This window comes from Fundulus heteroclitus, chromosome 12, assembly GCF_011125445.2.
Source record: "Fundulus heteroclitus isolate FHET01 chromosome 12, MU-UCD_Fhet_4.1, whole genome shotgun sequence".
Classification (NCBI taxonomy): Eukaryota; Metazoa; Chordata; class Actinopteri; order Cyprinodontiformes; family Fundulidae; genus Fundulus; species Fundulus heteroclitus.
This window is the reverse complement of record NC_046372.1, coordinates 21,566,713-21,581,665: the sequence shown is the minus strand read 5'-3', so window position 1 is coordinate 21,581,665 and position 14,953 is coordinate 21,566,713. Positions and strand designations below refer to the sequence as shown.

The 14,953-nt window shown below is 40.2% G+C and overlaps 1 protein-coding gene across 1 annotated transcript in view; it reads left to right on the top strand.

Moving 5' to 3' along the window:
* The window catches only part of LOC105922560 (protein mono-ADP-ribosyltransferase PARP14-like), a 30,352-nt gene extending 24,477 nt beyond the window's left edge, over positions 1 to 5,875 (top strand). The window contains 7 exon segments of the mRNA XM_036144734.1: positions 765 to 968; positions 1,358 to 1,473; positions 1,762 to 1,997; positions 2,090 to 2,361; positions 3,179 to 3,321; positions 3,534 to 3,708; positions 5,452 to 5,875. Of these exon segments, the coding sequence (XP_036000627.1) occupies positions 765 to 968; positions 1,358 to 1,473; positions 1,762 to 1,997; positions 2,090 to 2,361; positions 3,179 to 3,321; positions 3,534 to 3,708; positions 5,452 to 5,732 (1,427 nt within the window). The 3' untranslated portion in view covers positions 5,733 to 5,875.
* The last annotated feature ends 9,078 nt before the right edge of the window (positions 5,876 to 14,953 follow it).

The following is a 14,953-nucleotide window of genomic DNA, read 5'->3' as shown; positions in this document are numbered from 1 at the left end:
TGAAAATATGACCAAAGTGAACATGTCCATCTATATATTTAAAAGAAAATGTAAACACAGTTATCTTTTTCTTATCAGACTATTTGTGACCATTCATCACAGATCCTCATCAGAATTTTAATATTTTGTTAGCATTTTCTTATTTTAGCAGCATTTAAACATTGTCATTTATAACATTATACTAAATCCCATCATGACATGAACTTAAAATGGCATTTGTGCTTTAAACACTTTGAATTGTTGAGTCTTAACAAAACAGAGCTTTTTACCACACACTGCTTTCCTCTGCAGTCTTCTTGAACCATCAGAAACAGCAAAACCAGTTCACCATCAGACGTATCCACACGACTCATAAATAAACTATAATGCTGTTATCCCGGACGAGCCCCCAAGAACTACAGCTAATATTGGTGTTGTGGGATTATACCTCGCTTTAGGTAAAGGGTCACATGGATTTTACTATTCTAAGATGCCTGCAGCAGTGTGGATATAAATCAAGAAAGGTTTGACATATTTAATTGTCTCCTAAAAAGCAATCTGGACAGGCTCCCCAGACAAGGAAATTACACATTTGTGAAGTGAGTTATTTTTAGGTGCGTCATAATAATCAAGTTGAAGAATTGTTTTTTGGCCATTAGCTCTTTCCACTTCATAGTCAGTCCAAGGGTTTCAGCAGACTTGGTGCTTCCTACTACATTTTTCACCAGACACCTTTCAGTTTTCATTACCATCATCAGTTCTGTTGGTTCTCACGTCACGTCCAGGTCAGGGCGGTCTCAGCCCGTCGGCAGTGGCCGACGCCATGGTCGGTGCAGTGGTGGACTTTGTGAGGAAGAAGCACCCACGGTTTGTTTGCCGGGTGAAGATCCTAATCTTCCAGGCAGCCATGATTACTGAATTTCACAACAGTATGAAGAAGAGGCAGGGAGAAGAGGTGGAGGAGAAGAGCATCTTCAACAAACTTAAAGGTATCATTCTGCTTTGTTACATCTGGAAACTTAAAGACAGGCTGTGATTTTATTGCTTATATCCAATTAATTAAATTACTACATATTTTATCATCATGTGAGGAAAATAGTTTTGCTTTTGTGGACAGTGAATTACACTGGATCACCCCAGCACAAAATGTCTCAATCTTAATGTATGTTTAATATTTCTAATAAAACACAAGACAAGGAGGTCCTGCTCTCAGGAAAGCATAGATCATTAGATCATAAATCTGCAGAAAAAAAATGCTCTAATTATGAAACAAATTTTTAAGCACTTCAGTCTTGTACAGTTGGCTGTAAAGTAGAAACTGTCAAAATGAAGTTTGGTAAGTTTACATGACTGAAGTGTTTATTTTATTTTATTTCAGATTCAGTTACTTCATTTCTTGGATTGGGGTCGGAGCAGCAGCGCAGTGCAGATTTTGTTCTGGAGAGGCCTGAGTTCGATCCCGCAGTGTTTCAACTGTGTGCTGACAACCAAAGGGTCTGTATGAGAACCTGTGTGACTAACAGAAAGATTGAAACTTTTTAACACTTTATGAATGGTTAGCAGAAACTTATGACATTGAAAACTAAACTTAGAACTAAACTGGAAACTTACTGATTAAGATTTTGCCCTGATCACAGCTTCTGCAGGAAAAAACTCAACAAACTTTGACTTCATTCACTCTTTCTCAAACTGGTCTTAACCAGAAACCTTGAAGTTTGCAGGAGACAAAAACCAAACCAGGGCTCTAGATCTTCTGTGGTCAACATTTTCTTTCCTCCACAGAATTTGAACATAGCTAAGAAGAGGCTCAACGAGCTTGTTCTGATGGAGCAGGCCCAGAGAACCATCAAGGACCCGTACCTGAACCACTTAACCCGGGATGACATGAACGAGCTGAAGGACCTGCAGAGGAATCTGACAGTGAGCATCCGTCTGGACAGAGGACAGGAAGACCAGGAGCCCAAGATTCAACTGGAGGGTCTGACCCGAGACGTCCTGACAGCCGAGTCAGACATCAGGTCCGTAGACAGACACTATGTTTTTAAAGGTGTACACATGTTTAATTATTCTTTATTATTTAGTGTTTTTGCATGTTATTGGTTCTCCTTAGGAACATCATCCGCAGGGTGGAGAGAAATGAGAACTTGAGGAACAAAGCTATTCTGGTGAGCGGACTGGTGGAATGGATGTTCCAGCACCACAATGGATCCATGGTGTCTTTTGACATTCACACCAATCTCCAGCTTGAAGAAGCATTTGAGAAAAAACAAAACGTTAAGATCAAAATCAAAAGTGAAGTGTTTAACGCGGATCCAGTGCGTAGAAGGGCCGTTTCCAATAACGGAAAGAAACAGATGGAGCTGATGAGAAAAGACTTGAAAAGTGAGTGAAGCTGTACATCCAGCCACGATCTGAGACATGTTTGTGAATTTACATTAAAAGGGGATATATTTCTGCTGTTGTTGTTAAATTATGAAATAATGCGAGTATGGATTGACAAACCTGTAGATTATTATTGGATTTAAAAAATGATAAAGGAGATAAGATAAAAGGGTTACAAATGTAGAAAACGCTTTTGCTATGGTGTCTTTGAATTCAATTCCATTTCAATTAAATTTTATTTATATAGCACCAATGCACAACATATATCATCCCAAGGTTCTTTCCAAAGTCAGACTCCATCAGATCCTCCAGGTTGGTCAGAAAGTTTCCTCTGTAAGGAAACCCAGCAGGTTGCATCAAGTCTCTCCAAGCAGCATTCACTCCTCCTGAAAGAGCGTAGAGCCACAGTGGACAGTCGTCTGCATTGCTGATGGCTTTGCAGCAATCCCTCATACTGAGCATGCATGAAGCGACAGTGGAAAGGAAAACTCCCCTTTAACAGGGATTTGATGTGTAGGACAGACACAAATATAAGCAGTGGGTTTCTGTCTGTACCTTTTCAGTCAATATTCTGTTGATATTGTTTGTAGTTTGTCTGTAGTGTTAACAACTAATTATCTGATGAACAAATAAAAAAAATCATTCAAATCAAAATCAGTCAGTTATTTAGGTTTGTTAGAGAGAACGAGGATGTTGGATTGGGTGATCCAGCTGCAAAGTTCTCACATTTCTAATATTTAAAAACCAAGCACACAGTGAAGCAATAAAAAAAGATTTCCCTCTGTTCACTGTCAGTTAAAAGCTCTTCTTCTCGTAGCCCCTGCTGCTTCGTTGCCTTCACACTGGGAGGACATGAAGGGCAGCATCGTGAAGCGGGTTACCCTCAACGTTGGATCTCAGGAATACAATGACGTCCTGGCAGAAGTTACGAAAACTGGACTTTCTCTGAACATCATCCAAGTATGTTTTCTTTCAGAACATCAAACATGGTACAGATGTTTGATGTTCTTTTAGAAGAAAAAAGAGCAAAAGGCAAAGCAAAGGAGCTTGGATACAATTTTACAATTTTCTTACAAGGCACCATAAAACCCACCATAACCAAAACAAACTACTAACTACAGATCTATGATCTGATCTCCAGATAATGAAAATGTTCTTTAAACTGTCGGCAGATCGAACGGATCCAAAACGAGGCGCTGTGGCAGAGCTACCAGCTCCTGAAGAAACAAATGGAGGTGAAAAATAAACACACCAACAATGAAAAGCTGCTGTATCACGGCACCGCGGCCACATCCATCGACTTGATCAACTCTAAAGGCTTCAACAGGAGCTACGCAGGAGCACATGGTAAAAGTCATCACACTGGATACTCACCATAAAACACTGAAAACAGAAAACAATTTGGTGCTTTAAAGGTCTTTCAACCAGAGAAAATGTGAACATCACATCTTTTCCTCAGTTGTACCTCAGGGCTCTGCATTTGCCCCCTCTGTTTTTACACCTTTATATCACCGTTAGTGTAGTTTGCTTTATTCCTGCAGCCTAAACTAGTTTAGCTTTAAGTGTTGTTGTTGTTTTTTTCTGCTGCTCATCCCAGGCACCCAGTTCTCACATTGGAGTGAAATGATAACATTGTCTTTAATTAGGCGCCCGCCTATGCATTGAAAATGCATGGCGGAGGCCTTATGTTATGCACCTAATAAGGGTCCATCACCGTTAATACAGGCCGAACCGTAGGGTCTACCCCCACATACTATACATCAAAACGTTCGTCTCGACGCCGTGAAGCGGGCTTTTTGTACTTGACGCCATTTAAAGTTACCGTGGTGACAAAATTAACCAAAAACCACTTCTCAAAACCACTTCCTAGACACAGTTGACCTCGCAAAAAAACAGACCTCAGCATGGCACTTTTTTTTGGTACAGTGGTTTAGGTGTTGGACTGGTGCACCAAAGGTCGCAGGTTCGCAACCCGCTGTGGGTACCCAATATTTTTTATTTATTTTTTACAAGTAACAAATAAACAATGTGAACAACTGATATAAATGAATGAATGATGAAAAAATTGCAACAGCAAGAACTACCCCCCGGCCAATACAGCACCACTCACCTGTGGGAAATGGCACTACACACCATTTTTGTCAAATATTGAGTTCTGGGCCCAGATTTGGTGAGGCTTAGTTGCTAAAGGAGGCCGATCTGACACATGGCCTTTGGTGAGCTTTGGTGACATTAAGTATTGGCACCCTTTTTGAGGAACTTCCCAGTACAGGATTTGGACCAAACTAACAGAGTACAATCACCCGGTGATACTGGACACAACCATGTTAGCGGCTAATGCTTAGCATGTTGCTAACCGGAAGTAGCTCTAGGAAGGTCTCACTAACTTCTGCTTCACAGTGGTTGTACTTCCTTTAGTAGTTTGTAATGCCTTTAACATTTTTATTCACATATTTAATTTTTTCATGCTACACTGAAGTATTTAATCATGTTTTAATAACACCAATTTTCCATGCTGCTTGGATGCAGACCTTCCCCTGTCGGCTGGTTTTGACGAAGACAAATCCTTTTCACACTCATAAGATTTGATTTAACATCCCCAAGTGATAAAAGCCTACGACCAAGGAAATCGGAAGCTTTGCCTTTGACAGTTACGCGCACCACCAGGCGGGCGCCTTCTTCAACTTCTTCAGAAGTTGAACGTTTCTAGTTTGATGATTGTCGATCATGTCGAGTCGCCCTCATTTCTGCTGCCGTTCACATCAACCAAAAGTTCATACCCACTTTGACTCAGCGTGTTCTTCAGCGGCACAGATAATATCCCTCAGGGAACCGCAGTCCTCCCTGAGCCGGTCTTTCAGAACCAGTTCTGTTCAGAAGGTTCTGGTAAATTACAATGTTGTGACAAAGATGTAAATTGTCATAAGCTTTAATGTTTGTGTGACACAAACCTTTCTAGCCATCACTGTTTTATCTTTGATTTAAGGACTCTTGGAGATAATAAACCCACCTCTAAATATCTTAACTCGGACATTTACCTACTTTTTCTCTCTTCACCAGCCGTGACTCATTTAGTTTTATTTCCTGCAGGTGCTATGTTCGGTAATGGCTCCTACTTTGCTGTGGATCCGGCATATTCCGCTCGGGGTTACGCTCGACCGGACAGTCAGGGTCACAAGCGCATGTACCAGGCCCGGGTTCTTGTTGGAGACGTCACTCAGGGAACATCAGGCATGATCGCACCCCCGGCCAAACCTGGCAACCCTGCAGACCTGTATGACAGCGTCGCTGACAGACAGAATAATCCATCCATGTATATTATTTTCAATGACATTCAGGCTTATCCAGAATATCTTCTCACTTTCACATAAAGCTTCAACTTTTCTGCTACAGTTCTGATAAAATTAACCTCTGTCTTTCTATAACTCTTCTGGATGGAAAACACTGAAATATACTGTTAGAAATTACTGAAAAAAACTGTTGTAATTTTCTTCTAAACTAAATAAACATGTGATATTCTGCATTCCTGGATCTATTTTGATTTTTATAAAAAGCAACAAGTTCATCCTGTATAAAAGCAGGACACTCCTCAGCTTGCCTCTACATAATCCAGGATTTGTCATGGTTTCGTTAGCAGTGCCTCTTCTTTGTCAGAAAAGCCATTTCTCTATTTATCTGAAGTCCATCATCCTGCAGAGAGGAAGGTGATTCCCAGGAGGAGAACATCTCAGTTCAGCACAACGTCAGAACTGAAAACTGAGAGAAATGTCCAGAAACCCAGGAGCTCCACCTCAGACTCTACAGGCCTCAGTTAGCAGGTTAAAAGTCAAAGTTCATGACCAGCCCGGCATAACTTGACAACCACACTGTGTCATAGATCTGTGTAACATAGATATAAGTAGAGGTCACTGCAGTGATCGATCTGCAGCCAAACGCTGATCTTAGATCTGTAAATGATGCTGAAGCTTACCTGTTCTAGGTTCAGGTAAAAAAAAAAACTTAGACTTAGACAATTTTATTTGTCATTTGGTATGTACAGAGTGCATACAGAACGAAATTTTGTTGCATACAGCTTGTGAATTACAGTATAAAGTGCAGCAGTGATTAAAAAGTAGACTGCTATCAGTCCTTTGTTTGAACCATCAGTTAACCTGATAACAATGTAGTCAAGCACTCCAGGAACATGCTGACTCAGAAGTTCAGGTCAGCGATTACTCAATGTGCACATAAATGGTTTATTTTAGCAACTTTTGCAGCCATCTTGGTTTTTTACCAAAGGCTTTTAACCATCCAACATCCTGCAACACAAACACGTCACCAGCCATAAAACCATAACAGTGATTTGTAACTTGGTGTTGCACCGAGAAGGGAGGTTTGGATAGAGGGGAGAAGTAGTGGTGGTGGTGGTGGGGTGTAGCCAATCATGGTGTAGCCAATCAGAGCAAAGTCAATTAGGTAGAGCTGCACGTCATTAGCACAACCAACCCTTTAAGGATTTCATGAAAGCCGATTCATTCCATTGTTGGAGAAATACTTTCAATTTGGCACATGATCGACACGTTACATAAATTTCACTTTATTTAGACTTAGACTTTCTTTATTGTCATTTTGTATACACAGAGTGCATACAGAACGAAATTTCGTTTTCACACAGCTCAGAAATATTGCAGTAACTCTACAGGATACCTTGCAGTGAATTACAGTACAGGATAAAGTGCAGTGATCAATCGCAGTCACTTACAGGATAAATTTCAATTTACTTCCGGATAAAGTGCAGCAGTGAACAGTAGGCAGTTGAAATGTAAACAATGTAGACCAAATGTAGACAAATATGCAGTAAGGTGCAGCAGTGATTTAAAAGTAGGTACACTTTTATACTTCAACAGTTCAACAGTCTGATTGCAGCAGGGAAAAAGCTTTTGCAGAACCTAGTGGACCTGCAGCGGATGCTGCGGAACCTCTTTCCAGAGGGCAGCAGGGAGAACAGTCCATGGTGGGGGTGTGAGGGGTCCCTGATGATGTTACGGGCTCGGGACACACAGCGCTGCGATGAAAAGTCTTTAATGGAGGGAAGAGGAGCCCCGATGATCCCTTCTGCTGTCCTCACCACTCTCCTCACGTTCTTCCAGTCGGAGGCACTGCAGCCTCCACACCACACAGAGAGACAGCTGGTCAGAATACTCTCTATGGTGCTTCTGTAGAAGGTCGTGAGGATGGGCGGGGGCAGGTGGGCTCTCCTCATCCTCCGCAGAAAGTACAGTCGCTTCTGTGCCCTCTTCACCAGTGACGTGGTGTTCACAGTCCAGGTGAGGTTGTCCGTGATGTGCACCCCCAGGAACTTGGTGCTGCTGACCACCTCCACCGCTGAGTTGTTGATGAGCAGTGGAGCATGGCGAGGCCGGTTCTTCCTGAAGTCGACGATGATCTCCTTCGTCTTCTCCACGTTCAGGATCAGGCTGTTGTCTCTGCACCAGACCACCAGCTGCTCCACCTCCTCTCTGTAGTCCTGGTCGTTGTCGTCTCTGATCAGGCCCACCACCGTTGTGTCGTCTGCAAACTTCACGATGTGATTGGTGGTGAACCTGGGGACGCAGTCGTGTGTCATCAGGGTGAACAGCAGGGGGCTCAGGACGCAGCCCTGAGGGGAGCCCGTGCTGAGGGTGATGACATCAGAGGTGTTCTGTCCGACCCGGACTGACTGAGGTCTGTTGGTGAGGAAGTCTAGCAGCCAGTTTCGTAGGGGTGTGTTGAAGCCCAGATGCTCCAGTTTTCCCACCAGATGTTGTGGGATGATGGTGTTGAACGCTGAACTGAAGTCCAGGAACAGCATCCGCACGTGCGTGTTCTTCTCCTCCAGGTGTGCCAGGCTCAGGTGAAGAGCAGAGGAGATGGCGTCCTCAGTGGAGCGGTTCCGTCGGTAGGCAAACTGGAACGGGTCGAGTGTTGATGGGAGACTGGAGACGATGTGTTCCTTTACCAGCCTTTCAAAGCACTTCATCATGATGGGAGTCAGTGCAACAGGCCGGTAGTCGTTGAAACAGGTGACTTGAGGTTTCTTCGGCACCGGAATGATGGAGGCAGACTTGAAGCATGCTGGCACTGTGGCTTGGTCCAGCGAGGTGTTAAAAATGTCTGTGAGGACACCAGCCAGCTGACCTGCACACTCCTTGAGCACCCGCCCAGGTATGTTGTCGGGACCTGGGGCCTTCTGCGGGTTGACTCTCCTCAGAGTCTTCCACACGTCGGCGGTGCCAAGGCAGAGGACCTCCTCTTCCTGATGGGGAACAGCTTTCACTGCTGGAGTGCTGTTTAGTGCCTCAAACCTCCCAAAGAAGTTATTTAGTCCATTGAGGAAGTCAGCATCAACTTCACCCACCGGGAGGGAGGGCGTGTTGTATTCAGTGATCGCCCGGATGCCTTTCCACATGCTCCTGGTGTTGCTGGCGTCATTTATCTTTTAGAATAAATGTCAATGCTTGGTTGTCTTTTCTCATAACCTAGTTCATTATAGTGATGCTTGAACCACTAAACAACTGTTCTGTAATTTTCATCAAAATACATAAATGTTGATACAGTTATTGCACAATCGCTACATTAATGTGTTTAGAATGTTTTATCAGCTCAGAAACCCAACATGAGCTCCTTTTTTTTCAATCATTTACAGCAATGCGTGTTCAGTAGCCGACAGACAGTTGAACTGGACAGGGGACGTTATGTTCATACATGCTATGACCGTCTGAGCTGCATTTCTAGCTTTGTGAAAGCCTGTGAGAAGGTGGATGGTTGACATAAAGCTCAGTTCAGTTCTGATTAGACAACCTCTGGACAACTTCTGCACAGTGCAATTACCATATTTTCCTATGGCATATCAACACTGATCACTTGTCTTAACAAAGTGTGACAATTAAAACATTTTCCATCTTTTAGAAGCACAACAGAGGTGTTTGTTTTGTTTCACTGTATGTGAGATCATGAAGCACAGCAATATTTACAGCTCTTGTAGTCGAGGAGAAGCACATTTGTAGTGGCACACCTTTACTATTTTTAACTTGTTTCAGAAGGTTTACCTTTTAATCTTTAAACATGGAGGCTGAGTGAGCCCACAGAGAATCCCAGTGGACAACACTTTTATTCAGATCAAACAAGGAATGAAGACTGAATGTCCTGCAGAGACTTCACAAATCCAACAAAACCTACATCTAATGATACATATTCATATCTGATCTTAATACGGACTTTCAGTAGATGACATTTAGAATCAAATATATAATTCATATCAAGACATTTTCTTCTAAAAATATTCACTTTACATACGGCAAACTTATAGTATATGTTAAACTATGTAAAGTATAAGTATTTTAAACGGACATAGTAAAAAAAAATCTGAAAAAGATTTACAAAATGAATTGAATAAACATGTTAGCATATGATTTACTTATGCATCATATACATAGTTTTCACGTGATTCTTTTGAAATTCATTATTTTACATTATTTCAATTAAATTCAAAAGTGGCCACTTACAATGGTGAATGCTGCTTGGAGAGACTTGATGCAACCTGCTGGGTTTCCTTAGAGAGGAAACTTTCTCACCAACCTGGAGGATCTGATGGAGTCTGACTTTGGAAAGAACTTTGAGATGACGTGTGTTGTGAATTGGTGCTATATGAATACAATTTAATTGATTTTATTTTTTATTTAATTTAATTATCCTGGCAGGTAGCGCTGTTGCCTCAGAGTGATGCTAGGTAATAGTGTCTCTGACTCTTACATTATTACATGAAATGAACAGAAACGTTTTAAATAAGTAAAATATATCTGTATAACACTTTTCACAGACATTAAAATCACAAAATGCTTCACGATAACAAAAACGTAAAAAAATACAATAAATGTACCAGTCTAGTGTGTTTAAGTTTGAGTCTGTTAAGATTGTAATGAATCTGTGATTGATCAGAACCAGAGGGTAAGACCATGATAATATCAGATACTTGATCATCCTTTGATCACATCTCATTAAACACATTTTTGTTTTGATTTATATTAATTAAGTGATTCTTGTCTAGCTGAGCAAACAGTCTTAAATGGAGATGTGTTGATATGGTCAATAATGTCTCTTAGAGCATTTTCTGCAGGGATTGTTGGTCAGTAGAGCCCTCTTGTGGTCAGCTCCTGGTAATGTGAGACAGCCTTGTGACTGAATTACTGGGTGTAATAATGGGAGTGATTAAAGTTGAATAGTTTTGGTCTCTGAATACATTTTCTTTTAATTCCATTAAAATGTGTCCATAAAAGAACTGGGTTGGACCCCTTATTGCCTTCAGAAACACTTCATTGTTCATGGCAGAGACTGAACAGTAACCCTCAGAGATGTAGGTCTGTAGTCGATCGGCACGGCAGCATCGTTCAGCTGCTATAGTTTTGTTGACTGAACATCCATGGTGAGAATCATCTGTTTCTCCACATCCCAAAGCTGCTCTGTCTGACTGAGACTGCTGGCCAAGGAGACCACAGCAGCTCTGGAACTCGTGGTCAAGCAACCAGTTGGAGATGAACTTGCTAACATGGATCATCATCATGCGGAGGCAGCCATCAGAAGATGGTCCACTAAGGTCTTTAAGGGATGGAGATGGTCATTAACAACAATACTCAACAATAACATGTAGGCCAGGAAAATATGCCACAGCCCAGACTCATAGAACCAGGTGGGTTTTTTTTTCCAGAATAATAGCCTCAGTTTTCTTTTCTTAACCAGCAGGAATCTCTCCTTACTGTGGTCTTCAGCTGTTCCGATGTTTTTATCAGCAAAGCTTATTTTTGGTTTGGCTTTTAGCTGACTTACTGTAATTAACGTCACTTATTCCTAATATCACTGTATTAATTAATGTTAATAATAAACAATATTTTATATTTATGTAAATATCACAAGCTACTCGTTTTCAGTAGAATATGTGTAAGTCATAGGTAGAGATGGATATTTATCGTATTGTTTATCGTGATTTTATTATCTTCATTATAAATCTGGTTTGTTCTGACAACACCTTAATATTATATTATGATGTTAGAAACTCCAAAAGCTAAAAGTAACCTTAGGATTGTTACGTTCATTGTTTAACCTGCCACTTTTATTCACACAGGCCTCTGCTTGATGTCTTTGCTGCTTTAAATACTTTGTTCTTTGTCCAACACTTTGGGAAGTTTACGTCTGTGAAAGAAATAAAATGTTACTTCCTCACCCAGAGCCCAGCCCTCAACGGTGGAGACTCATTCAGCTGCTTGCATCCATGATCCGGTTCTATCAGTGAAGATCCACATCCCAGAACCGTAGAGTTTGAACGCAGATAGAGCAGAAAATCCAGATCTTCATCTCAGCTCCTTCACCACCACAGAGCAGAGCCACACCTTCAGTACAGCAGACAAAGCTCCAGTCGGTCCTCTCATCATTCCTCACCAATGAAATCTACATGTTGGGGGATGGGGGGTTAGTCTGGTCTTAATATATGGGAACTGGTTGAGTTTCTGTTGATCCCTGAAAAGCAATAAAACAGAACATCATACCAATCAGATTTATTACTATTCATTTACTGAACACCTCTACAAGCAGACTAAGTCGTTAAAAGCGCCATCAGGTGGAGCCACTTTTAACGTCAACCGGCTACAGGGTGAACAGCAGCATAACGTTTCTATAAGACATGTTTCTCTGAGAAACGCGAAGTTCTGCTCTCCCTTCAAGGCTGATATTTAGTGGTGGAAGCTTCCAGATCTATCCATGCACAGCAACCTCCATCCTGACTGAACGTTGGTTGCTCTGAATAGTTTATCTGGATGTTGCATCTCTTATTTCATCTGTTTATAGAAGAGTGAGTAAACTGATAATCATTGAAATGCATAAATAATCCAAAACAATTTTAACCCAGCGGCATTTCATTAAACAGCAGTGGAGTAAAGCAAAGCAGAAGCTAACTGTGCTGCATTCCTGCTTCTCGCGCTTCCTCTAAAACTTTAAAGTAGTGTCACTTTTAACAGCCACTGACCTTTCTGAAATGTTGCTGGTTTCCATTCATCATCTGCTCCATCCAGGTATCACAAAAAACAGAATGAATACAAAAGGGAAGCTCCAGCTCTGATACGGATGGCCAAGTTCTGTCCGATGGTCCTTTAGGGGGCAATGTTTTAAATAAAAACGCTCTTTAAACATACCTTATATAAACTAAAAGAGGTGACGATTTTATGTATAACTGACATATTAAGCTACACATGGTCAAGCTTTAGGGGAAGCCACCACTGTGATGATGAATACCTGCAACAGATAAAATCAGTGCTGATCGTTTTCTGACAAAGTCTGAAACTATTGACTGTGTGTCTCTGTGTTGAGAAAAAAGAAAAAACCCAGAAGCTTTAGAATCAATCTGGCAACATATAATTTTATTCTGTTTGTATAAATAAATTAACTTGGGTTCAAATACAGCTGTGATTCACCATTATGCAGATGATACTCTTATTTATACAATGGCAATATCTGAACCAACAGAATTAAATTTTCTTCAGACTTTAAATTTGACCTTTTTCAAAGTTTGGTTGACCTAAAATCAGTAATTAATGCCAATGACATTAATTACATTAAACAAACTGAGTTCATTAGCCCAAAAGCTCAAATACTGCAAAAACAAATGAAGCAACAATTTACAGACTGTTCAAGATGCATCTTCAGGACACCAAACACATAATAACGTGCAGTTTCATCGCAAAATAGCTCACAATAAAAGCATTAAATTATGTCCAATTGTCCCAACAATAATTAAACTGAACTTTGAGGTTCTCCACATCCTATTAAACCCGATTCATAAAAACAGTTAATGGCCTTTCTGATAAATTAAAAATAAAGCAGTTCAACATTAGAAATAAGGTGAGCAGCTCCTTGATTCAGGGGGAGCTCTGAGTAGAACTTCTCCTCTTGGATTGAAAAAATGCTTTTCGTGCTGTTTTTCCTGCTCTAACTGGTAATTATTACCGAGGGAAAAATGCACATTTCATCACACAAAAATGAAAAGTATTATAGTGTCAATAGTGGCTCAGTTGGCTTGCCATCAATGAGGTGCAGAAAGGTGAGGCGCCTCTGGAGCCGGATTTAAACAGTATGAACTTTAAAAACGCGCTTGGTTTTGAACTTTGACTCTAAAGTAACAGTTTTTCAAAAGCTTTTAATTGTGCTTTTAAAAAATGTTCATAATGTTCTGAAATGTGATAGCAAGAAAAATAAAACATAATTTCTTATAAAGTTAAATTACAGTTTTATTTCTTAATTTAAATGTTATCTATTTTTATTAAAATTTGCAGTCATGTCTGATTTCACCCTTATTGTTATACAAAGGCCATGGAAACAGGTTTCATTAATCAAGTTTTAAAATCTCCCTCAGCTTTGCATCGCGGACGCCAATGCATCAGTCAGTGCCAATCCTGCAGCTCCAAAGGTTTTTAGTGATCCTGATATCTTCCATTTAGTGGGAACAAAGTTAAATGAGGGTCTTTGTTTTTATTGGGATAAATTAAGACAGAACAAGTATTCAGTGATCAGCATACAGGATATCAAGATTAACCACAGCGGTCACTGGCTGAGATTTGGGAACAAATAATGTTTTGATTGCCTTATGACAATCAGTAAATGAAATTAATTTCAAGATCACTTTAAATATTGTTAAACAAGGAGCTTTCTTGTTGAATCTATATTTATGAATGTAATATTTGACAAAGAATAAAATCAGATTGATTAAAAAAGAGCAGTTTTCTTATTTTTTTAAGGTAATTGTGAAAAACAAAACAAAAAACAAATTCTTACAATGTAAAACTAAATCCTTGTTAATGTTGTCAATAATAAAATTATAAACATCTCCCCACACTCTTCTTCCGTGTATTTGAACAGGTGATGAATAAATTCATGGATTTTGACCATAACAATTTTGAAATGACACAGAAATAAAAAAAAAAAATTGGACGATCAAGTGTAACAGTTTATTTTGATCAGTAGTTTTAGCAACTTGTTGTTTTATCAAATTGAACTGTTTCTTAGATTTATAAACAACGTATGATTTAACAAATCCTAGGTTTTTCATCATCAGGTGAGGTGGGGCTTCCTCTGACTGCATGTCGCTGCTTGCTGTTTACTACAAAGCCTGTAGTTTCTTCCAGGAAACGTTGTTGCAGAGACGCGGTGATTTTTGTGATTTCTGTTGTCATAACATTCAGGACTGAGTCGTGAAATGACTTCCTGAATCTGTCTGACAGCACTTCCTGTTGGCCACAGCGGATTCCTTTTATGACTTCTCTAATCCATCACGTCTTCCTCTATCGGTCTCTTTCTGTTAGAATAAACTCAGATCAAACTTACAGTTTTTCTGTTTCCAGTCAAACACAAATAAACAGTTAAATTTATTTATTTTAGAGTAAGAAGAATATCTAAGTGAGAATTTGAATAAATAGTAAAAAAGAAAGTCATCATGTAAGTATTATAATAAACTCTTTCCAAAGGCCTCAAGCTTCCGTGTGCTGTGATTGGAGGATTCTGTGAATTTAAACCAATCATGTTGCTCTCAGGC